The sequence below is a fragment of the Coregonus clupeaformis genome, chromosome 37 (genome assembly GCF_020615455.1).
Source record: "Coregonus clupeaformis isolate EN_2021a chromosome 37, ASM2061545v1, whole genome shotgun sequence".
Taxonomy (NCBI): Eukaryota; Metazoa; Chordata; class Actinopteri; order Salmoniformes; family Salmonidae; genus Coregonus; species Coregonus clupeaformis.
Genome location: NC_059228.1, coordinates 11,715,292 through 11,739,871, shown reverse-complemented (window position 1 = coordinate 11,739,871; position 24,580 = coordinate 11,715,292). Strand labels below are relative to the sequence as shown.

The window sequence follows — 24,580 nt, the reverse complement described above, 5'->3', positions numbered from 1 at the left end:
GTACAGATGAACGTGGTACCTTCAGGCGTTTGGAAATTTCTCCCGAGGATGAACCAGACTTGTGGAGGTCTACAATTCTTTTATCTGAGGTCTTGGCTGATTTCTTTTGATTTTCCCATGATGTCAAGCAAAGAGGCACTGAGTTTGAAGGTAGGCCTTGAAATACATCCACAGGTACACCTCCAATTGACTCAAATGATGTCAATTAGCCTATCAGAAGCTTCTAAAGCCATGACATCATTTTCTGGAAATTTCCAAGCTGTTTAAAGGCACAGTCAACTTAGTGTATGTAAACTTCTGACCCACTGGAATTGTGACACAGTGAATTATAAGTGAAATAATCTGTCTGTAAACAATTGTTGGAAAAATTACTTGTGTCATGCACAAAGTAGATGTCCTAAACTACTTGCCAAAACTATAGTTTGTTAACAAGAAATTTGTGGAGTGGTTGAAAAACGAGTTTTAATGACTCCAACCTAAGTGTATGTAAACTTCCGACTTCAACTGTATATAGTGTGTATAGACAGTATGGACAGTATATGCATAGAAAGGTGTTTACAGCAGTAGTTATATAGGATGAGCTATGACTAAAATACATTATATATAATATAAAGTTGGTAAAACAGTATGTAAACATTATTAAAGTGACCAGTGTTCAATGACTCTATGTAGGGCAGCAGTCTCTAATGTGCAGGGTAGAGTACCGGGCAGAGGCCGGCTAGTGATGACTGTTTAACAGTCTGATGGCCTTGAGATAGAAGCTGTTTTTCAGGCTCTCGGTCCCAGCTTTGATGCACCTGTGCTGTCCCCGCCTTCTAGATGGTAGCGGGGTGAACAGGTCGTGGCTCGGGTGGCTGAGGTCCTTGATGATCATCTTGGCCTTCATGTGATCACCAGTGCTGTATATGTCCTGGGGGGCAGGCAGTGTGCCACCGGTGTTGCGTTGCTCTGACCGCACCACCCTCGGGAGAGCCCTGCGGTTGCGGGGGCGGTACAGTTGCCGTACCAGGCGGTGATACAGCCCGATAGAATGCTCTTGATGGTGTATCTGTAGAAGTTTGTGAGGGTCTTAGGGGCCAAGATGCTGTTGCGTCTTCTTCAACACGCTGTAAGTGTGGAGGGACAATTTCAGATCCTCAGTGATGTGCACGCAAAAGAACTTGAAGCTTTTGACCCTCTCCACTGCGGCCCTGTCGATGTGGATGGGGGCGTGCTCTTTCTGCTGTCTCCTATAGTCTACGATCAGCTCCTTCATTTTGTTGACATTGAGGGAAAGGTTATTTTCGTGTCACCACTCCACCTGGGCTGTCATCATTGTTGGTAATCAGGCCTACCACTGTTGTGTCGTCAGAAAACTTGTTGATTGAGTTGGAGACATGCGTATCCACGTAAATAATAATAAGCCATTTAGCAGACGCTTTTTATCCAAAGCGACTTACAGTCATGCGTGCATACACTTTTTTTTGTGTATGGGTGGTCCCGGGGATCGAACCCACTACCTTGGCGTTACAAGCGCCGTGCTCTACCAGCTGAGCTACAGAGGACCACGTAGTCATGGGTGAACAGGAGGGGCCTGAGCACGCACCCCTGCGGGGCCCCCGTGTTGAGGATCAGCGTGGACGGAGGTGTTGTTAATGACCTTCACCACCTGGGGTCAGCCCGTCAAGAAGTCTAGGACCTAGTTGCACAGGGAAGGGTTCAGACACAGGGCCCTGATCTTAGTGATGAGCTTGGAGGGCACTATGGTGTTGAAGGCTGAGCTGTAGTCGATGAACAGCATTCTCACATATGTATTCCACTTGTCCAGGTGGGATAGGGCAACGTGCAGTGCAATGGCGATTGCATCGTCCATGGAACTGTTAGGGCATTATGCAAATTGTAGTGAGTCTAGGGTGTCAGGTAAGGTGGAGGTTATATGATACTTAACTAGCCTCTGAAAGCACTTCATGATGAGAGAAGTGAGTTCTACTGGGCGATAGTCTTTTAGTTCAGTTACCGTCGCTTTCTTGGGTACAGGAACAATGATTGACATCTTGAAGAAGGTGGGGACAAGAGACTGGGATAGGGAGGTTCGCGCTTTCAGTTTTGTGCAAATACTGCCATTGATCCACGGTTTTTGGTTTGGATAAGTTCTAATCGTCACAGTAGGAAAAACATATTCTATGCACGTCCTGATGAACCCAGTCACTGAGTCAGTGTATTCTATTCCACCCGGAACCTTTCCCAGTCTGCGTGATCAAAACAGTCTTGAAGCATAGATTCTGATTGTTCAGACCAACGTTGAACAGTCCTTACCACAGGTGCTTCCTGTTTAAGTGTCTGACTATAGGCGGGGAGGAGCAGGATGGAGGCGTGATCTGATTTGCCGAAGGGAGGGCAGGGGAGGGAGGGCCTTGTAGCTATCCCAGAAGGGAGAGTAACAATGGTCAAGCGTGTTTTCTCCACGTGTAGCACAAGAGATGTTTTGGTAGAATTTCGGGAGCGTTTTCCTTAGATTTCCTTTATTAAAGTCCCCAGCTAAAATAAATGCGGCCTCAGGATATGCGGTTTCCAGTTTGCACAAAGTCCAGTGTAATTCTTTGAGAGCTGTCGCGGTGTCGGCTTGCAGGAGAATATACACGGCAGTGACAATAGCCAAAGAAAATTATCTTGGGAGGTAATGTGGTCAGGCATTTGATGGTGAGCTGTGGCGGTCAGTGCTGTTGATGAGGGAGGACACTTATTTTTTTCATGAGCATGGCCTTATTTCTATTACAGCATGTTGGATGACTGTCATTCATATTCCATTCACCCAGTTCAATGTAACATCGATAGGTTTAGGCTACTACATCATACTCTAATTTTCCCTATACCCATCATGAGGTTGCTACAACCTAGCCTATGAATGAAAGTTTACAAAGTAGGTGCACACAGGTCAAGATAAATATTTGAGATGACAGACAGTGAGACATGGACAGGCAGTGACACATTCAATACCGCCTTGCACACTTTTGCCTTTCTAAGGTGTAATCATTAGTCTAACAGTTGCAAACGAGAGTTTCTATTGGACAAATTCAGGTATTTTTATCCCCGTTTCGGTTGCTTCCGTTTAAGAAATGTTTTTCAACAGAATCGGCGGAATGAATACACCCCTGATCATAGCAGCCATGTTGTATTCATTCTAGCCTCTATGCACTCTCCTCCTCTCACCCTTTCCCTTCGTTTGTGGACTTCAATGAACAACACATCAGCTGTATGTGACCAGGCGAAAAAACCTTTCCAAGCCAAACCATATCATAACCGCTACACACAGCCTACATCGTTGTCACCATATTAGCTAAAGTAACGTCCTAGTCAACATAGCTAATAGAACTAATGCGTTAGTAAACCCGCTACAATCATGCAGTAACGTTACAGTGGATATTCAGTAAGCAGTTACACCGGCGGGCCCCGGTGGCAATAAATGAATAAAACCAAAAGCTTACCTTGACTTGGAAGAGTTCCAGTGTTGTGTTGGATAGTCATAGCCAGCTAGCTAACATAGCATCCCTCTGTTTGAGCCGGGTGTTTGAGTAACTAAACTAGCCAGCTGCATTTGCTAGCTAAGTAAGTGAAATGACAAAATCTCTCTCTCTCTCTCTCTCTCTCTCTCTCTCTCTCTCTCTCTCTCTCTCTCTCTCTCTCTCTCTCTCTCTCTCGCTTCTCCTTCATTTTTGAAGAAATTCATTTGTTGAAAACTGTTCAACTATTGTCTTTCTCTCTCTTTGAGTCAACTTTATGCACTGTAGTGCTAGTTAGCTAGCTGTAGCTTATGCTTTCAGTACTAGATTCATTCTCTGATCATTTGATTGGGTGGACAACATGTCAGTTCATGCTGCAAGAGCTCTGATAGGTTGGAGGACGTCCTCCGGAAGTTGTCATAATTACTGTGTAAGTCTATGGAAGTGGGTGAGAACGACGAGCCTCCTTGGTTTTGTATTGAAGTCAATGTACCAAGAGGAGGACGGAAGCTAGCTGTCCTCCGGCTACACCATGGTGCTACCCTACAGAGTGCTGTTGAGGCTACTGTAGACCTTCATTGCAAAACAGTGTGTTTTAATAAATTATTTGGTGACGTGAATATATTTAGTATTGTTTTTCAATGTTTTACCATTTTTATTTTTATGAAATTCACTGAAGGGATGGTCCTTCCCTTCCTCCTCTGAGGAGCCTCCACTGATGGTGAGGTATTCCAGATCGGGAGAACAAAAGGACTTGTTCCTGTACGTAACCTTAATCACACCATGAGTTGTTAATCATGAAACATACCACTCCACCTTTGTTTTTCTCAGAGAGTTCATTCATCCTGACCACACGATGAACGGAGAACCCCGCTGGCTGTATGGATTGGGACAATATATCTGGAAAGAGAGCCATGATTCCGTAAAACAGAGTATGTTATAGTCCCTTATGTCTCTCTGAAAGGAGATCCTCACCCTGAGCTCATCTACTTTTATGTCCAGGAACATTAGCGAGTAATACATGTATACTTGGAAGCGGTGGATGGTTTGCTTGCCGCCTGAGCCTGACTGCAACCCCACCTCTCCTCCCTCTCCTTCGGTGTCAACGTTTTGGTGTAGCACATGGGATGAATGGGGTTACCTCGGGAAGTCTAAACAAAGGATTCAGGTCAGAGAAGTCACATTTCTGGTCAAATTTTTGGTGAGTAACCGCCGATCTAATGTCCAAAAGTTGTAGGAAATAATACTAGAAACGTTCTGAGCAAATAATAAAATAAGAATAAAATAATTAAGCAAAATACTAAAAAGTTGGCTAGAAAATAGAAACAGGGCGACCGAGTCAGTCGGTGCCATCTTGTCAAGTCTTTGAAAATTACGGACATTTCACAAACGCAAACAGTCTCCCTTTAAACTCAGTTGAGTGTTTGGAGTGGCACAGTGGATTGTTTACCCACTAAGATGGCACACACTGAGGTTCACATGCCAGTTAAACGACAGGCATGGCGGGCATCATCCTGCCGCGGTGCCCCAGCACCCTTATCTCCCTGTAGAAGACACCACTCAGCCTTCACAACACGCTAAAAGACCGCCACAGCGATGTCACTTCCTCCCCAATCTGTCTGTCTGTCTGTCTCTACATGTCTTAAAATCTTCCAATTGAGGCTGTCTGTCTACCTTTTCAAAAACTGATTTGAGGAGATTTGCGTGTTAAAAATGCATGTCCTTGTCCATTATTCATCTTAAAGGCTGCATTCTAATTGGTGGTCTGGCGGAGGACTGGAATTGCTATCCGCTCTCAAAAAAGGACCTAATCTTTATCCTTTTCAGAGCAAAACAGTCTGGATTGTAATAGTGAAGAAATGTGTTGATATAGAGACTGTTGTGAGAACAGTGTTGGGATTACCTATTGTAATGGTGATATTAAATGTATGTAGTTCTGTCCTTGAGCTGTTCTTGTCTATTCATGTTCTGTATTATGTCATGTTTCATGTTTTGTGTGGACCCCAGGAAGAGTAGCTGCTGCTTTTGCAACAGCTAATGGGGATCCTAATAAAATACCAAATATCAAATGACTGTGTCTGTTATGTATTCTAAGGATTAATGGATCATGATGAACTTTCTTTGAGTGTATCTCAGAGACATTGAGTTTGGTATGAGAGCTTTTAGGCAACAGTGAAAGGCTTCTGTGCATAGGGTAATTTTGAATTGTTTTGCAAATAACACTCTTATTTCTGCTATTGATCAAGCGCTTGAAAAAGAGTCTGCTAAATGACTAAAATGTCATATGGATAGATCTCTAACAAAATACATAGAAGTCAAATAATTCACTCTTAATTTATTTGTGGATCATTTTTGAGTGCTGTTGTATGATCCATTCCATTTCAGTCTCGCAAAGTTCAACAAACACATCAGTCTTCATTTCTCACACATACAAAAGTACATTGTTGACATTTTACAAAGGTCTGTAATAGCATTGAAGTCAAGTGTTCCATTACACAGTAACCGCCCTGTATGTGAGAAATTAGACGTTTTCTTGACAGAAGGTACATGTACAGAACAGGCCTTTATTTCAGAGGTGACATTACAATTCACACATGCCCCAGGGTAGCAGTCAGGCAGCTGGTGAAATACTATATCTAAGCAAAACAGCACTGCAGCACTAGATTCATTTCTCTGTCTGTCGACTCTCAAAACACTCTATTTTTTACAGGCCTAATCACTCACTACCGTAGGGGAGGGGGTGTGGGACGAAAAGGAGGGGGGAGAAATAGGCGATAGGGTGACGATAGAGATGGACAGCTTGTTTCCCAGAGCTTGGGGGGTCCTTGCCTGCCCATCGCTGTCTGAAAACAGGGGCAGTCAGGGAGGAATTCAAGCCTCTCTTTTTACAGTCACATGGCTCAGGCTCTTTTGAAGGCCCGGGACGAGAGCCATTCAACAGGTTGCCACGGAGACACATTTTCTACCCCCTTTCACCCCATTCCCCCATTTTGTTCTGCCAGATACCCAATGTAAAGGAGGGGAGGAGAGAGGAAGAGAGAGGGAGCCATTGGGTGCGAGGACAGGGAGGGTCATGTACTGAATTGATTCAGTGAGAAATACTTAACTCTCCAAAATGATTTAACAGAGAGGGAAAGAGAGGGGGAGAGAATGTGTTATTGTCTTTGTGTTTGAGAGAGCATGAGAGAGAGAGAGACAGAGAGAGAGAGAGAGAGAGCGAGAGAGAGGGAGACAGAGAGAAATGGGGAGAGATGAACTCTGAAGCCCAGAGCGGGGCAGGGAAGGGGACAGGAGAGCCCCACAGAGAGCATTATCCAGCCCCGAAGGAGCAGAAAGCCCAGCTCAAGATTTCCACACTCCAGTTGTAAACAAAGGCTCTTTTGATGGTCTTTCTGCCTCAAAGACCTGGATGACTACTCAATCATGTGACCAGAGAAGAGGTCCCTGCTGTTCACACATACAAGAACCAGAGCCACATACGGAGACACACAATTACCAACGCACACACACACACACACACACACACTCTCTCACAACTTCACATAGCTGCAGATCAGTCACATGCATAAGCTGACATGAATCAGAATCATACACCTCTACATGTATCCATGAAGGCATACACTACTGGTCAAAATATTTAGAACACCTACTTATTCAAGGCTTTTTCTTAATTTTTTACTATTTTCTACATTGTAGAATAATAGTGAAGACATCAAAACTATGAAATAACACATATGGAATCATGTAGTAACCAAAAAAGTGTTAAAACAAATAAAAATATATTTTATATTTGAGATTCTTAAAATTGGCACTATCTCAACCAGCTTCATGAGGTAGTCACCTGGAATGCATTTCAATTAACAGGTGTGCCTTGTTAAAAGTTAATTTGTGGAATTTCTTTACTTCTTAATGCATTTGAGCCAATCAGTTGTGTTGTTACAAGGTAGTGGGGGTAAAAGACCAAGTCCATATTATGGCAAGAATAGCTCAAATAAGCAAAGAGAAACGACAGTCCATCATTACTTTAAGACATGAAGGTCAGTCAATACGGAACATTTCAACAACTTTGAATGTTTCTTCAAGTGCAGTCGCAAACACCATCAAGCACTATGATGAAACTGGCTCTCATGAGGATCGCCACAGGCATGGAAGACCCAGAGTTAGCTCTGCTGCAGAGGATAAGTTCATTAGAGTTACCAGCCTCAGAAATTGCAGGCCAAATAAATGCTTCACAGAGTTCAAGTAACAGACACATCTCAACATCAACTGTTCAGAGGAGACTGTGTGAATCAGGCGTTCAAGGAATTGCTGCAAAGAAACCACTACTAAAGGACACCAATATGAAGAAGAGACTTGCTTGGGCCAAGAAACACGAGCAATGGACCGGTGGAAATTTGTCCTTTGGTCTGGAGTCCAAATTTGAGATTTTTGGTTCCAACCGCCGTGTCTTTGTGAGACGCGGTGTGGGTGAACGGATGATCTCCGCATGTGTATTTCCCACCGTAAAGCACGGAGGAGGAGGTGTTATGGTGTGGGGGTGCTTTGCTGGTGACACTGTCTGTGATTTATTTAGAATTCAAGGCACACTTAACCAGCATGGCTACCACAGCATTCTGCAGCAATACGCCATCCCATCTGGTTTGGGCTTAGTGGGACTATCATTTGTTTTTCAACAGGACAATGACCCAACACACCTCCAGGCTGTTTAAGGGCTATTTGACCAAGAAGGAGAGTGATGGAGTGCTGCATCAGATGACCTGGCCTCCACAATCACCCGACCTCAACCCAATTGAGATGGTTTGGGATGAGTTGGACCGCAGAGTGAAGGAAAAGCAGCCAACAAGTGCTCAGCATATGTGGGAACTCCTTCAAGACTGTTGGAAAAGCATTCCAGGTGAAACTGGTTGAGAGAATGCCAAGAGTGTGCAAAGCTGTCATCAAGGCAAAGGGTGGCTATTTGAAAGATCTCAAATATAAAATATATTTTGATTTGTTTAACACTTTTTTGGTTACTACATGATTCCATATGTGTTATTTAATAGTTCTGATGTCTTCACTTTATTCTACAATGTAGAAAATAGTAAAAATAAAGAAAACCCTTGAGTGAGTAGGTGTTCTAAAACTTTGGACCAGTAGTGTACATGCATGCACGCACACACGCACGCACGGACACCAGCCAGCCACCCCACCTAAACACACACACCGACCAAGTCTCACGCACATCTGAACTCTATTCAGCTGGGCTGACCCTCCCTCAAGGGTCCTGGGTTGGGGCTCCGCATTCTCAGAAACAGTGAGCAGCAGAAAAACATGTCATGCAAGAGAGGCTCTATTGTGCTGCAAAGGGAACAGATGGGAACTCCCACAAACCAGTGGGTTTTTGTTCAGCCATTCTGCACTGCTCTCTCTTCTCATAATATAACAAGAGTACAAATACTGATGCTTCCCTCAGCTTCCCTCGCCTCTCTCACCTAACACATGGCTGATTCTTGTACACTGAATTGATTTTAATCAAGTTCCCAACCCCCTAAGGATGTGCGGGAATTGCAGAGGCATATCCAGCCCCTTTAAAGTATGCGAGCGAGAGTGTATTTGATCCTGTCTACAATGTGTCAGCTGTCTGTGACTAACCCCCATTGAACGGAACATGCTGGGAAATCCCTCCGCTGGAAACTTGCAGATGTAGACTCTAACTAAAATTCACAAGTGGCCCGGGCTTTGGACCAATGCACCTAGCCTCCTAGAATCTCAGGAGCACTCAAGGCCTTTTCAGACAAGAGAAAATGCGTGTATATATGTGTGTGTGTATGTGTGTGTGTGTGTATGTGTCTCTCTCTGTGTGTGTGTGTGTGTGTGTGTGTGTGTGTGTGTGTGTGCACATAATATTATAGTACCAGTTCAAGCTTGTAGTATCAGAGTGTAAAATGTTGAGACGACAGTTTATGGATAGATTGTGTGGAGTATGTGAGTTTGAGAATGAGCGTGACAGTGAGAGAGTGAGAAACAGAGAGCGAGTGAGACAGAGAAAGATGGAAAGAAAAAAAAGCTGACAAAACCAAGAAATGGAGTGAACCACTCAGGGTTTCCCTCGAGACAGCAAGTGTTTAATAAAAACTGTCAATTGTAGATATTCGACCTCCGCTAGGAGCTAAGGAGGAGACTTGACTGACAGGCTGGGCTGGGCTGCAGGAGGTTTGAGTCCCAGAGGCAGTGTGTGTGTTTACTCAGGTTCGCCTCACTCAAACACTACACTGGCACAGCTGGCCAAGACTACGGGGTGGGATGAGGGGCACACACACTATCCTCCACCCCCCACCCCCCACCACCCCACAGACACACACCATTTTAATTCCACTTGATCTTTGGGCCCTGACAATTAGAGCCTGCCTCTATCTGTCAGAGTGGTGGGGGCCAGGAGCCATTGCGGGGCCCTGCTGATAGACAGGACTTTAATTAAAGCGCCGGCCGTTTAGGCTCTGAGTCTGCCTGCTACTGCTGCTACTACTGTTCACTGGGAGGCACAGGGAGAGACAGGCAGCAGAGAGAGCCTCCACTGCTGTCAGTGACAGCATTAAGCAGTCCTTCCAGGATTTTGCCATTCTGCAATCGCATTTTTTGTGTGCAAAATACAACAATTCCTTGCCAATTATGCGAGGGCTTGCAAAATTGGATGAATCACTGCACTATTACGGCATATAAACCAGTCAAATCACCACAATATTACTGCATAAAACTGTTAGACCACCCAAAAACAAAAAGAAGGTTCGTAATTTAAACCAACCACCGCACATTTGCTGCATAAAATGGTTAAATCAAGCCACACGTCAACAAACTTTTCGCCCATCATAGATTTAATGATAAATGGGACAAAAATTATCGCAAATAGCCATGCAAACGATCCGAATTGCTGTAGCAAAATCAAAAAAATGTGCCCACAACTTTCACAAAAAGAAAAATGTAAAATCCTGCAGGGACTGATTACGGCAGGTGGCAGAAGTTGGCAGAATTTGCTGTTGGCATGAGTGCTTTTGTCACGACTTCCGCCGAGGCTGCCTCCCCTCCTTGTTCGGGCAGGTTTCGGCGTTCGTCGTCACCGGCTTACTAGCTGCTGCCGATCCATTTATCATCACTCCACTAGTCTTGTCTAATTAATCACACACACCTGGTCCTTATCCCCAATTAGTTATTGTATAAGTGTTCCCTCTGCTTCCTTGTCTGTGTGGGTGATTGTTTGTTGTGAGCTGTGTGTAGCTTGGTTGAGCTACCCTTACCTTATTGTTGCCAGGGTAGATATTTCCCCTGTGCCTGAGTTTTGTTGTCGCATGCTTGTGCAACTGAATAAACGTTTTGGATGCGTATTACTCTCCTGCGCCTGACTCTATCACAGAATCACCCACCCGCTATGGAGTCAGCGGGAGAAGAGCGCATGCCTGGAGTCGTGGCACGGGACCAGGAGCACTCCACGATGCTGGCCAGCTTGGGGGAAGTGACGGTTCGGGTTCTTCAGGTCGTCCAACACCTGGAGAGGAACAGACCCGATCTGTCGAGACCAGCTGGCCAACCGGATCCAGCCACCTACACCCCAGCACCCGGAGGGATCCAGATATCCCGACCACAGGCGTTTGATGGGACGGCAGCGCTGTGCCAGGGATTCCTCCTCCAATTGGAGCTTTACTTCGCCAGCATCAGGCCGGCACCATCGGAGCGGGAGAAGGTGTCCGTCCTCGTTTCCTGCCTCCGTGGGAAAGCCCTGGAGTGGGTCAACGCAGTGTCGAACGAAGGGGGAGCCACGTTGGAGGACTACAGGGAGTTCGCAGCGGTTTGTGGGGCCGTTCAAAGTCCTGAGGAGAGTCAACGAGGTCACATATAGGTTATTACTTCCCCCTGATTACCGTATTAACCCCTCGTTTCATGTGTCTCTCCTCAGGCCGGTGGTGGCTGGTCCGCTCCAGGAGTCTGAGGTGCGGGAGGTCCCTCCACCTCCTCTGGACATCGAGGGGGCCCTGGCGTACTCTGTCCGTTCCATCCTGGATTCGAGGCGTCGGGTGGGGGGCCTTCAGTACCTCGTGGAGTGGGAGGGGTACGGTCCGGAGGAACGGTGCTGGGTCCCGGTGAGGGGTATCCTCGATCCCTCCATGTTACGGGATTTCCACCGTCGCCATCCTGCTCGCCCTGCTCCGCGTCCTCCTGGCCGTCCCCGGGGTCGGCACTATTAACTCACGCATATACACACACACAGCCTAGTGCTGAAGATGCACATCTTTCTATTTACTGTACTAGGAATTCACGCATGTGAGTCTTTGTGATACGCTGGTGTAGGGGAGGTTTAAGGGTTAAATGCATGGCTGTGATGGGGATGATTCACACGGTTAAGGTCAGTGTAAAGGTTAATACAAGCAGTGGACAGATAGAGGGGTCTGACAGGCTAACATCAGCTGACTGACTTACCACCACCTTCTTTGGCTGTTGGACAATCTTAAGACACAATGTCCCTATAAATCATATGTACTACTGAAGACACTTTATGAGTATAGTACATTTTAGATCTGAGTTTATTTTCTTCTTTGAGACAATCTCTTGCAGATGAGCAGGGGCGCAACTTTCATTGGGGACGGGGGGGACATGTCCCACCCAAAAACCCCCCACCCCCCCACATTCTGAAATTGCATTTTTGTCCCCCCCAGGTTTATCATTGGAATGTGATACAAAATGAGGCAACAGTGTGCTTTAGGACCATGTGGACGCCTCCGAGTGTCGGGTAGGCTGTTTGGAGTGTTTATCACTGACCACCTTCCGGAGACACTTGAAACCCTACCTCTTTAAGAAATACCTGGAATAGTATAAAAGTAATCCTTCTACCCCCCCCTCCCCACAAAAAATAAAATAAAAGTGGTTGTCCCACTGGCTATCATGTTGAATGCACCAATTTGTAAGTCGCTCTGGATAAGAGCGTCTGCTATATGACGTAAATGGATAAAACCTTAAATAAAATAAAATGTCCCCCCACTTCTAAAACCAAAGTTGCGCCCCTGCAGATGTTGTAAGTCAGGGAGTTGCGCACACTCCTGCTAGAGTGCACGCACACATTTATACACACACATGATTATGTCCCCCTCATTTTGTATGGCTCAGTGGCAAACTGACGATTGCAGAGGGAGTAGTACTGCCAGACAGTCGGCATAGTCACACCGGGGACTGGTCTTACTCATGCTACGATGCCAGTGATGATAATTGCTTTTGGCACGGTTGCTGGTCACTGAATGCTGCAAGCACACAGGGACTGCTACTGATGATGATAATGTTCTCAGCGTAGAGATTTTATGTCTTTATGGTTCTTAGTAGGTGATGTGATTGCTATGTAGGTGATGTGATTGCAAGCTATTTGGAGCTAGATGTAGTTCATGAGTGTATGCATCAAGTATGCATCGTATGAAACTGAACCTGAAGGTTCTAAATGGGAACCACAACTGACAGCTCAACCGATTCATAATAGTGTACCATCAACCAGTGTGCTAATGTAATTCCATCAAATATGTAAATTGCTATGCACCATGGCAGGCATCTATCCTATATGCCTAGAGATAGAAAACTCCCAGCAACCTGTGTCACTCCACTGCCCAACTGACGGAGGAGTAGAACTGGCAGATAGAATGTCACCTGACGCGTTCAATCTGTATGTAAATTTCAGCAGGGATTAAGAAGCTCTTTAGGAGAGTTGGAGAGGAAAAGCTACTGGCTGTTATCTTTACGCAAACAGCGGGAAAAACACATCCCCTTCTTATTTTCTTTGTCTGCGACAAGACCCTGGAGGCAAACACTGGTCCCGTTAATGGATTTTACCACAGGGTTGGAGAGTTCACTCCTTAACTCACACACGCTACCTCCAAGCCAGGGCCTATGCATAAGATCACACTGGCCCCAATGAGAGGAGGAGGGGTTAGGGGGAGAGGAGGATGGTGGGAGAGAGAAGATGCTAGAGGGGAGAGAGGGTTGAGGGGAGAGGAGGTGAGGAAGGGGGGAGAGGCTAGATGAGAGCGGAGAGGAGAGGTAGAGGGTAGAGGAGAAAGGGAGAGAGGAGATGGTAGAGGGTAGAGGGGAAGGCGATAGGGGAGACGGGAGAGGGAAGAAGAGAGAGATACTGTCATGTGGGTGGGTTTCGGAGCAGCGGGGACAACAGAGACTGTGGTTTTACAGTGGTTTTACCTTTAGGATGTTGGTATCTCTACTCTGATAGCCAGAACACTAATGTCTGTTGTGGTGGAAGCTTGAGGCCCGAGGGAGAGTGACATCCCTATTGGAGGTGGCCAGAGGGCTGTTGCTATGGCAGCCCAGTGAGGCGGAGCCCTAGCTTTATTTCTGCCGTACCAAGGCAAAGCAGCAGATATGCCTCATCACTTCACAGTCTTTTAAAACAGCTGTTTTCAAGCAACTAGACAATGAAAAAGTTTAAATAAATACTTTCCATTGTCCCTTTCCATTGTCACTTGAACAACATTCGCCATCAAACAAACTTTTTTTTGCTTATCCTCATCAGCGCAACGCCTGGAACAGCTTGAAGGCTTTCTGTTCTTGAGAAAAAAACATCCTAAATTATGTGGTTTGAAAACTTTCCTTGACAAGCAACAAAACCTACTATAAACACAAATGAAAACTCTCATAGCAGTACTAGTCCTATATCTACCACTAGCAGGGTGTGTATGACTGCTGTGGCCCTGTGATGGGCTGATGATCATGTCATCTCATTTCCTAATCTGTTCCTCATTAGCCAGTGAGTGAGTCATTCCCTCCCACATCAGCCCTGCTTCCAACTAACTAAAGTTGGTAACCTCTCCCTGTTCATTACAGCACAGACCTACGTACAGTAAATACAAAATCACACACACACACACCTTGCCTCCCATCCAGGTTCCTCAGATGCCTGACCTTACTATTCTTGTGTTCGTCATTAATTTATGAGTGGTAATTTGATCAATGAGGCCAGCTACACTGGTCATGCTCTCTGTGTTAGCAGCCTGTCAGGATATGTATATGACACCTTTCATAACCCAGAGAGCACCTAAGACCCCATAGGGCCCAGCCGGCCAATCACATGATCTTATGGAGGCCCTCCAATGTCACGTTCTCCCAAATGGACTCCTGACAGACACAGACAAGGAACCAATTTTTCACTTCCCAGAAACATAATTAACAGGTGGGTTGGGAGACTTGGGCCTGCTAAGCTCGGAGACATCATGCTAACTGTAGGCTACACATGAAAATCCAGCATGGTCATTCATCTATGGTGGGGTGTACTGTATCAATGAAGAACACATGTAATATGATACAAAGATTCCTCCATGAGTGAATACACAGGTTGACTCATTCACCCATCATCCTATTTCAACACTATTTCATCATCATTCATTCCCTCTGCCAACGACACAGATTATGACTCAACCACACACATGTCCTGTAGGTTATTTCAATCTGTGCACACACACACATAACTAGAGACCATTGGTGGTGAATCTCATGTGCTATTTCAACCCTTAGTCATTTATTATTTGACCAAAAGGCAGTTTTTCTCCTTTAAGTCGCCATGCTTTAAGAAACTAAAATAGTCCCTCTTTGCTCTACTGAGGGTGAGGAAGCCTGAACAGCAGACTGAGATGATGACACCATCCTACAGGCTCCTTCCTAAACTTCCCCTTTCTAACTTTGATGAAAAGTCTCACTTCCTGTTCATCAAGTGACACCCAAGGAAATGAAAGGGAGAACATGTGGATCAGCAAAAACATCTCTCTCTCGCTCTCTCGCCTGCCCGCACGCAAGCCCTCGCGCATGCACGCACACACACACAAATGAACGTCTTTGGTATTGATTTCTCTATAAAAGAAAGCGCTGTATGTTTTTTTGAGGATATCAATATAGTCGTATAGCTTTAGTCACTGACATAAAACCTGACTACTTGAATGTGCAATCAGCAGTAATTGGTTTTAAAGGGCAATTGCTTTTGCGCTGATTCTAAAAATCTCAGCTCATTTGAATGAAATTCTAATATTAAGCTGTTGGCTAATACGTAATTTCACTGCAAGAGTGATGACCATTTTTGCATGCACACGCGCACGCACATTATGGCACATAATCTTGCACATGACTCTTTTAGCACAGAAATATGATCTAGAGTGAACTACAACCAATTAATTTTTACCACTTGATATTTGCTTCCTTAATATAATAATACACATGCCATAAATTTCAGCTCTTTAAATAAACACATCTGATTGATGACATTTACGAGAGCTTTCTTCTGAGCCCTGCATCATGGGCCCTCGGCAACAGGAAGTGACACGGGGCTACTGACTCACCGCAGGCACCAGTAGTTTGTTGACCTCCTCCACGGCCCTCTTCAGCTTGATCTCAGCGCGGTTCTGTGCATCCTCCACCGTGATCAGGACATGCAGGTCCTCGTTGAGGTGCTCCCAGTTGGGCTTGCCTCGGTTCTGCTCCTCCTGAGTGTGAGGGGGGGGATGGGGGGGCATAGAGGGGGGAATGGAGAGAATGGAGAAAAATAGTTCAAAACAAGTCGAGAGGCTGTACTTCATGGGCTGGTTTCCCAGACACAGATTAAGCCTAGTCTAGGACTAAAAGCATTCTCAATGGAGTAGAGCGTTTTAGTCTAGAAGCAGGCTTAATCTGTGTCTGGTAAATATACTGAACAAAAATATAAATGCAACATGTAAAGTGTTGGTCCCATGTTTCATGAGCTAAAATAAAAGATTCCAGAATTTTTCCATATGCACAAAATGCTTATTTCTCTCAAATGTTGTGCAAATATTTGTTTACATCCCTGTTAGTGAGCATTTCTCAATTTCTGCCAAGATAATCCATCCACCTGACAGGCGTGGCATATCAAGAAGCTGATTAAACAGCATGATCATTACACAGGTGCACCTTGTGCTGGGGACAATAAAAGGCCACTCTAAAATGTGCAGTTTTGTCACACAACAAAATGCCTCAGATGTCTCAAGTTTTGAGGGAGCGTGCAATTGGGATGCTGACTGCAGAAATGTTTACCAGAGCTGTTGCCAGAGAATTTAATGTTAATTTCTCTACCATAAGCCGCCTCCAACGTTGGTTTAGAGAATTTGGTAGTACGTCCAACCGGCCTCACAACCGCAGACCACGTTTAACCACGCCAGCCCAGGACCTCCACATCCAGCTTCTTCACCTGCGGGATCGTCTGAGACCAGCCACCTGGACAGTTGATGAAACTGTGGGTTTGCACAACCAAAGAATTTCTGCACAAACTGTCAGAAACAGTTTCAGGGAGGCTCATATGCGTGCGTGTCATCGTCACCAGGGTCTTGACCTGACTGCATTTCGGCTCGTAACCGACTTCAGTGGGCAAATGCTAACCTTCGATGACCACTGGCACGCTGGAGAAGTGTGCTCTTCACGGATGAATCCCGGTTTCAACTGTACTGGGCAGATGAACAGAGTGCCCCATGGTGGCGGTGGGGTTATCGTATGGGCAGGTATAAGCTACGGACAACGAACACAATTGCATTTTATCAATGGCAATTTTAATGCACAGAGATACCGTGACGAGCTCCGGAGGCCCATTGTTGTGCCATTCATCCGCTGCCATCACCTCATGTTTCAGCATGATAATGCACGGCCCCATATCGCAAGGATCTGTACACAATTCCTGGAAGCTGAAAATGTCCCAGTTCTTCCATGGCCTGCATATTCACCAGACATGTCACCCATTGAGCATATTTGGAATGCACTGGATTGACGTGTACAGAAGCGTGTTCCAGTTCCCACCAATATCCAGCAACTTCGCACAGCCCTTGAAGAGGAGTGGGACAACATTCCACAGGCCACAATCAACAGCCTGATCAACTCTATGCGAAGGAGATGTGTCGCGCTGCATGGGGCAAATAGTGGTCACACCAGATACTAACTGGTTTTCTGATCCATGCCCCTACTTTTTTTAGGTATCTGTGATCAACAGATGCATATCTGTATTCCCAGTCATGTGAAATCCATAGATTAGGGACTAATTTATTTATTTCAATTGACTGATTTCCTTATATGAACTGTAACTCAGTAAAAAAAAAAAAGGTTGCATGTTGCGTTTATATTTTTGTTCAGTGTAGGCCACATGCACTGAGTACAGAAAATATTAGGAACACCTTCCTAATATTATGTTGCACCCCCTTTTTCCCCTCAGAACAGCCTCAATTCGTCAGGTCATGGACTCTACAAGGTGTTGAAAGCGTTCTATAGGGATGCTGGCCCATGTTGACTCCAATACTTCCCACAGATGTGTCAAGTTGGCTGGATGTCCTTTGGGTGGTGGACCATTCTTGATACACACAGGGTAACTGTTGATCATGAAAAACCCAGCAGCTTTGCAGTTCTTGACACACTGGATTTAACAGGTGACATCAATAAGGGATCATAGCTTTCACCTGGATTCACCTGGTTAGGGTATGTCATGGAAAGAGCAGGTGTTCCTAATGTTTTGTACACTCAGTATATGCGTTTTGATGACGATCAATGGTCAAATATGATCAACAATCAATAATTCATGTCTGTATGCATGTATGGGTAATTTGCCCCCTCCAAATTATAACTTTCAAACAAAGGAAACTTCTTGGGAGGGGAAAAATACATTTGAATAAATGTGGGTTTTGACACGCTTATGTAGGTGTCATAACCAGCCATAAAATAATGCAATATATGTCACAACAGGTGTAAATATATGGGTCATGACAGTGTTATGACCATATTATGACAGGTTATGACAAGTTATGTGAGTTGTTATGACATATTACGTGTTATGACGCTGGGTGTCAAGTAAAGTGTTCCCAAAAATATTTCTATATAGGTATGGTTTTCATGACAGGTTAAAGTGCCAGAAGAGAAGAGTTCTAAAAGGGAGGCGCGTAAGCTCTATGAGCCCATTGAAATCCATACATTCCTCAGACCTCACTGAGAGTGTAACGGTTTCATTCTTTCCTTTATTCAATATAGCTAATCTGTTCAAAATGAGGCAAAAATAGCCAGTGTTACTTCAGTGCCTCCACGTGAGAGTCTAAAAGTGACTGTCTAGGTCAAACAATAATGTCTACTATAGACAGAAAGGAGGTTAAGCAAAGTCCCTGGTGCCCTCTACTCTCCTCTTTACTCCGTATCTTGTTTCTCTTTCCTCTCTAACAGACCTGCAGCACCGCTGAGTCTCAGGGCTCAATACAATAGAACCTGAATTGTTGTAATAACGCAGCAGCTCTTTTCCTCTGGTCAAAGAAAACCACATAATTGTTTTAGCTATAGTACAAACCTATTACCACCAGTACTAGGTAGACTCCAGTCACATAAATATGCTTCCAGCTTTTAGAATAAGAAGTGTATGAGTGGGTTCCATTCAATTCCAGCCTCAATATTAGCATAAAACGTGTCGACAGTGATGGGAATAAAACAACACAATACAACTCCGACATGTTCTCCTCTGCTTCCTCGTCAACCCAGAACTACAGAACAAACAACCACCACCCATTACTGAACAACGGAGAAAAAAACACGGTAAACAAACAAAAACACAGCATATCCAAACAGACTCCACTTTGATCTGCCTAAACCCATGACACCGCAGTGGAAGACAGGACACACAGTATATGACATCAAAGGTGGTGTTCCTCTACAAAGAGGCTTGTATACCTATCCCAGAGAGAGAGAGAGAGAGAGAGACAGTCTCTGTGAACAGGCAACATCAGATCACGGTTGTTTCTGTTGAACTGGAATGAAGCCTTTAGCCTGAAACAGACACAAAAGGTACTCTGAAAACACAGACATGTTTGATGTGTGTCTGGTGTGTTTTATTATTATTTTATTTGTTTAACCTTTATTTAACTAGGCAAGTCAGTTAAGAACAAATTCTTATTTACAATGACGGCCTACCCCGGCCAAACCCTCCCCTAACCGGTACAATGCTGGGCTAATTGTGCGCCGCCCTATGGGACTCCCGATCACGGCCGGTTGTGATACAGCCCGGGATCGAACCCGGGTGCAGTGCCTTAGACCGCTGAGCCACTCAGTGTGTGAGACTCCCAGTGCACAGTGCGTAAGTTGGCGGGGAAAAAAATAACTAGATGTGTTAATCAGATTGTCTAGATTGTTAACTGGCATTTTAACATGTCATGAAAACCATACCTATAGAGAACAGCCCCCGCGATATGCAACTTTTCAGGGAAGTCAGGAACCAATATACACAATCAGTTAAGAAAGCAAAGTCTAGCTTTTTCAAACAGAAATGTGCATCCTGTAGCACTAACTCCAAAAAGTTTTGGGACACTGTAAATTCCATGGAGAATAAGAGCACCTCCTCCCAGCTACCCACTGCACTGAGGATAGGAAACACTGTCCCCACCGATAAATCTATGATAATCGACAATTTCAAGAAGCATTTTGCTGGCCATGCTTTCCACCTGGCTACCCCTACCCCGGCCACCAGCTCTGCACCCTCCGCTGCAACTTGCCCATGCCCACGCTCAAGGTCCTAAACGATATAATAACCGCAATCGATAAAAGACAGTACTGTGCAGCCGTCTTCATCAACCTGGCCAAGGCTTTTGACTCTGTCAATCACCGCATTCTTATTGGCAGACTAAATAGCCTTAGTTTCTCAAATGACTGCCTCGCCTGGTTCACCAACTACTTCTCAGATAGAGTTCAATGTGTTAAATCGGAGGGCCTGTTGTCTGGACCTCTGGCAGTCTCTATGGGGGTGCCACAGGGTTAAATTCTCGAGGCAACTCTATTCTCTGTGTATATCAATGATGTCGCTCTTGCTGCTGGTGACTCTCAGATCCACCTCTACGCAGACGACACCATTTTGTATACATCTGGCCCTTCATTGGACACTGTGTTAACAAACCTCCAAACGAGCTTCAATGCCATACAACACTCCTTCCGTGGCCTCCAACTGCTCTTAAACGCTAGTACAACTAAATGCATGCTCTTCAATCGAACGCTGCTTGCACCCGCCCGCCTGACTAAAATCACTACTCTCGGCGGGTCTGACTTAGAATATGTGGACAACTACAAATACCTAGGTGTCTGGTTAGACCGTAAACTCTCCTTACAGACTCACATTAAGCATCTCCAATCCAAAGTTAAATCTAGAATCGGCTTCCTATTTCGCAAACAAAGCCTCCTTCACTCATGCTGCTAAATATGCCCTCGTAAAAATGACTATCCTACTGATCCTTGACTTCGTCGATGTCATTTAAAAAATAGCTTCCAACACTCTACTCAGCAAATTGGATGTAGTATATCACAGTGCCATCAGTTTTGTCACCAAAGCCCCATATACTACCCACCATTGTGACCTGTACGCTATCGTTGGCTGGCCCTCACTACATATTCGTCGCCAAACCCACTGGCTCCAGGTCATCTATAAATTACTTCTAGGCAAATCCCTGCCTTATCTGAGATCATTGGTCACCATAGCAACACCCACCCGTAGTATGCGCTCCAGCAGGTATATCTCACTGGTCATCCCCAAAGCCAACACCTCGTTTGGCCGCCATTCCTTCCAGTTCTCTGCTGCAAATGACTGGAACGAACTGCAAAAATCTCTGAAGCTGGAGACACTTATCTCCCTCACTAACTTTAAGCATCAGTTGTCAGAGCAGCTTACCGATCACTGCACCTGTACACAGCCCATCTGTAATTAGCCCACCCAACTACCTCATCCCCATATTGTTATTTACATTGTTATTTATTTTGCTCATTTGCACCCCATTATCTCTATTTGCACATCATCTTCTGCACATCTGTCACTCCAGTGTTAATCCTAAATTGTAATTATTTTGCACTATGGCCTATTTATTGTCTTACCTCCATAACATACTACATTTGCACACACTGTATATAGATTTTTCTATTGTGTTATTGACTGTACGTTTTGTTTATTCCATATTTAACTCTGTGTTGTTGTTTTTATCGCACTGATTTGCTTTATCTTGGCCAGGTCGCAGTTGTAAATGAGAACTTGTTCTCAACTGGCTTACCTGGTTAAATAAAGGTGAAATAAATTAAATAAAAATTAAATAAATTGATTTTAAGATCTGATCTAGTTAGTACAGAAGTGATTGATGTTCAGGAAAGCGGAATTTGGACTCCATTATTTGGACTCTGGTATTTTGGAGTCACAGGAGGCTGCTGAGGGGAGGATGGCTCATAATAATGGCTGGAATGGAGTGAATGGAATGGTATCAATCACATGGAAATCATGTGTTTGATGAGTTCGATTACCATTCCACCTATACCGTTCCAGCCATTACTATGAGCCCATCCTCCCCAATTAAGGTGCCACCAACCTCCTGGGTTTGGAGTATGGAATTGTGGTGAAAGTACATGAACAAGTCACTTGTGTTTCGATAACATTTTTAGATAAAATAATGTGTGAACCTGACCCCCTAGTTTCTTTTCAAGTGTCCCAGCCTCAACAGTGCTATTGTACATGCTATAAATCTCCATATATTTTTTATAAATGTAGGAATGCTTTGATTTACATAACATGTTAATCAAAGATGCCCCCATTTAAAGAATGAGAGGGAGTTTTGTTCAGGCAGGGGTGGGGCCGCATGTCGATAAAAAACATTGCCATGACTATTGCTTCTCCTTTCATCTCCTACCTTTTAAACAGGGGAAAGTAGGGATATGGAGAAGAAAAGATGACATAAATTCTAATTGACTTTGTCATGAGAAAGAGAAGCCTGGTAAAATATTCACTCATCCCCTCCTCCTCCCTTCCCTTCTCATATTTGGTGTTTTCCTCCTTATGATTCCCCAAATGAAAAATCAAGATCTGATTTATACAACAATCGGGTATACATAAACAAATATTTTTTCTCACTCTTGTTGCAAATGGGAAATTGATTGATTCTCCCACTGTCCCTGTATTTTCAGCAGTGCAGTGATTTAGGATCCAATGCCCCTTACTGAAAAGCACTTATTTTAAAATCTCTGTTTATTTGAGTTTGTCTGATCATTTGATGATGGGGATAATGTGTTGTCAGAGAGACCATGGGCTGGTGAGCTTTTTTTCATTGCCATATGTAGTCATTTCCAATGCACTCCAAAGGTAATGACTGCTTGTATGATCATAGTTCCAAACACCAGCATGAACACCCAACTAAACATCAATCACAGATATATACAGTATGTGATTATCTAGGAATCCATCTCAACCAAGAGCAAATACACAGTACAAACAACAATATTAATATGACTTCCTCCTCATATTCTCTGGCTATCTACTTTCTCCTGACTTGATTTATATTGTATTACTTTCTCATGACAAGCACAAATATTTGATCCCCTGCGTCTAGCTGTCAAAGACCAGCCAGCCCACCCACTGACACACCATCAATAACACCCAGGAAATGCCAGAGCAACACCACCAGAAGGGGTTCAGAGGAGTGGACGGATGTGTGTATGTGTGGATGTGTGTGTGTGGGTGTGTGTCGAGGGGTGCTGGGGTTGGCTCTGACACAGGCTACATCTGGAGTCCGGTTGAAGATTCGGCTAAACACACACACACACCATCCACCACTGCCCTCCAGTACGGAACAACATGACATGGCGATAGTCAAGGTTATGTTCCCTCAGCCCTTCTAAATGCCTGCTTGTCCAGCTGTGCCACCCTTCCATGTCTCTCTCTCTCTCTCTCTCTCTCTCTCTCTCTCTCTCTCTCTCTCTCTCTCTCTCTCTCTCTCTCTCTCTGTCTCTCTCTCTCTCTCTCTCTCTCTCTCTCTCTCTCTCTCTCTCTCTCTCTCTCTCTCTCTCTCTCTCTCTCTCTCTCTCTCTCTCTCTCTCTCTCTCTCTCTCTCTCTCTCTCTCTCTCTCTCTCTCTCTCTCTCTCTCTCTCTCTCTCTCTCTCTCTCTCTCTCTCTCTCTCTCTCTCTCTCTCTCTCTCTCTCTCTCTCTCTCTCTCTCTCTCTCTCTCTCTCTCTCTCTCTCTCTCTCTCTCTCTCTCTCTCTCTCTCTCTCTCTCTCTCTCTCTCTCCATGGGCCAGCTCTTTTGTAATCCTAACCCAGGTAATAACGCCTCTCTGAAGGAGAGTCAGTTGGTCCCATAACGGAACAGTGCGGGAGAACACAGGAGCCGGGCCAATATGACAGCACACAGCAAGACTAATTGGGTAGAGCAGAGACATGGCCATTGAGGAGGGAGGTGGGAGGGTACTATGGAAACTTAGAGAGTGGTACAGGGTACTTAGGATGGAAGGTATATCAAACCTATTAGTCCTAGTTCTAGAAAGGCAGTGTGTGTGTGTGTGTGTGTATTTGTATGCTAATGCATGTGTGTGCGTGTACCTGTGTGAGTGTGTGTGAGCATTATGACTTTATATGTGTGTGCGTGTGGGCACTGGCATGTGAACAGCAAAACACCATTCCATTCCTTATCTCTTCTTGGCACCGTTCCTAATAACGTCTTTCCCTCGGTAGCCACCGTGGAGTAATGAGATGTAAAGGAGGTCTCGGGCCGTACCACCTGTAGTCTCAGAGCGGGGATGGGGGAGTTTACTCTACAGAAAGGTTTATCAAGGTGAACACCCCCACTCGGAATCAAAGTTAGGAGATATTGCAGTGACTGAAAGTGAGGGCAGAGAAGAGAGAAGAGAGATCAACAGTGAGTGGGTTCATCATGTCAGTGTCAATGGTTTAAAGGCAGGGGATTTGAAGTCCAAAAGCAGGGGATGTACCCAGCTAGAGCATTTGGTTCCTTGTGAGAACGTATGTTTTTGGTTTCACAGTGGTTGTGGGAACAAAGCCATATGTTTTCTGACGTTTGTTTTTTGTTTTACATTGGTTGTGGGAACGAAGCCATATGTTTTATGAACCGTAAAACAGAATGTTTTTTAAACGTTCTGAGATAAGAATTGACAATTTCACCTGTTCTAGGAACATGTATTTGTAGGTTGCAGGGAGGTTCTGAGAATGTTTTACTCTGGTTCCTTAAAGGTTTCTTGCAAGGTTTTATTGGATAGAAATTATGGGTTATTTGGAGGTTTTTGAATAACTTCTTTAAAACTTTCAGTTCA

The 24,580-nt window shown here is 44.7% G+C and overlaps 1 protein-coding gene across 4 annotated transcripts in view; it reads right to left on the bottom strand.

Moving 5' to 3' along the window:
* LOC121553658 (protein quaking) overlaps positions 1 to 24,580 on the bottom strand; it is a 100,868-nt gene that overhangs the window by 21,964 nt on the left and 54,324 nt on the right. For all 4 annotated transcript variants that reach the window (XR_005997557.2, XM_041866943.2, XM_041866944.2 and 1 more), the window contains exon 4: positions 15,827 to 15,970. Coding sequence is in view for 3 of the 4 variants with exons in the window: in XM_041866943.2 (XP_041722877.1) it covers positions 15,827 to 15,970 (144 nt within the window). In the remaining variant the exon portion in view is untranslated. The remainder of the gene's footprint in view (positions 1 to 15,826; positions 15,971 to 24,580) is intronic.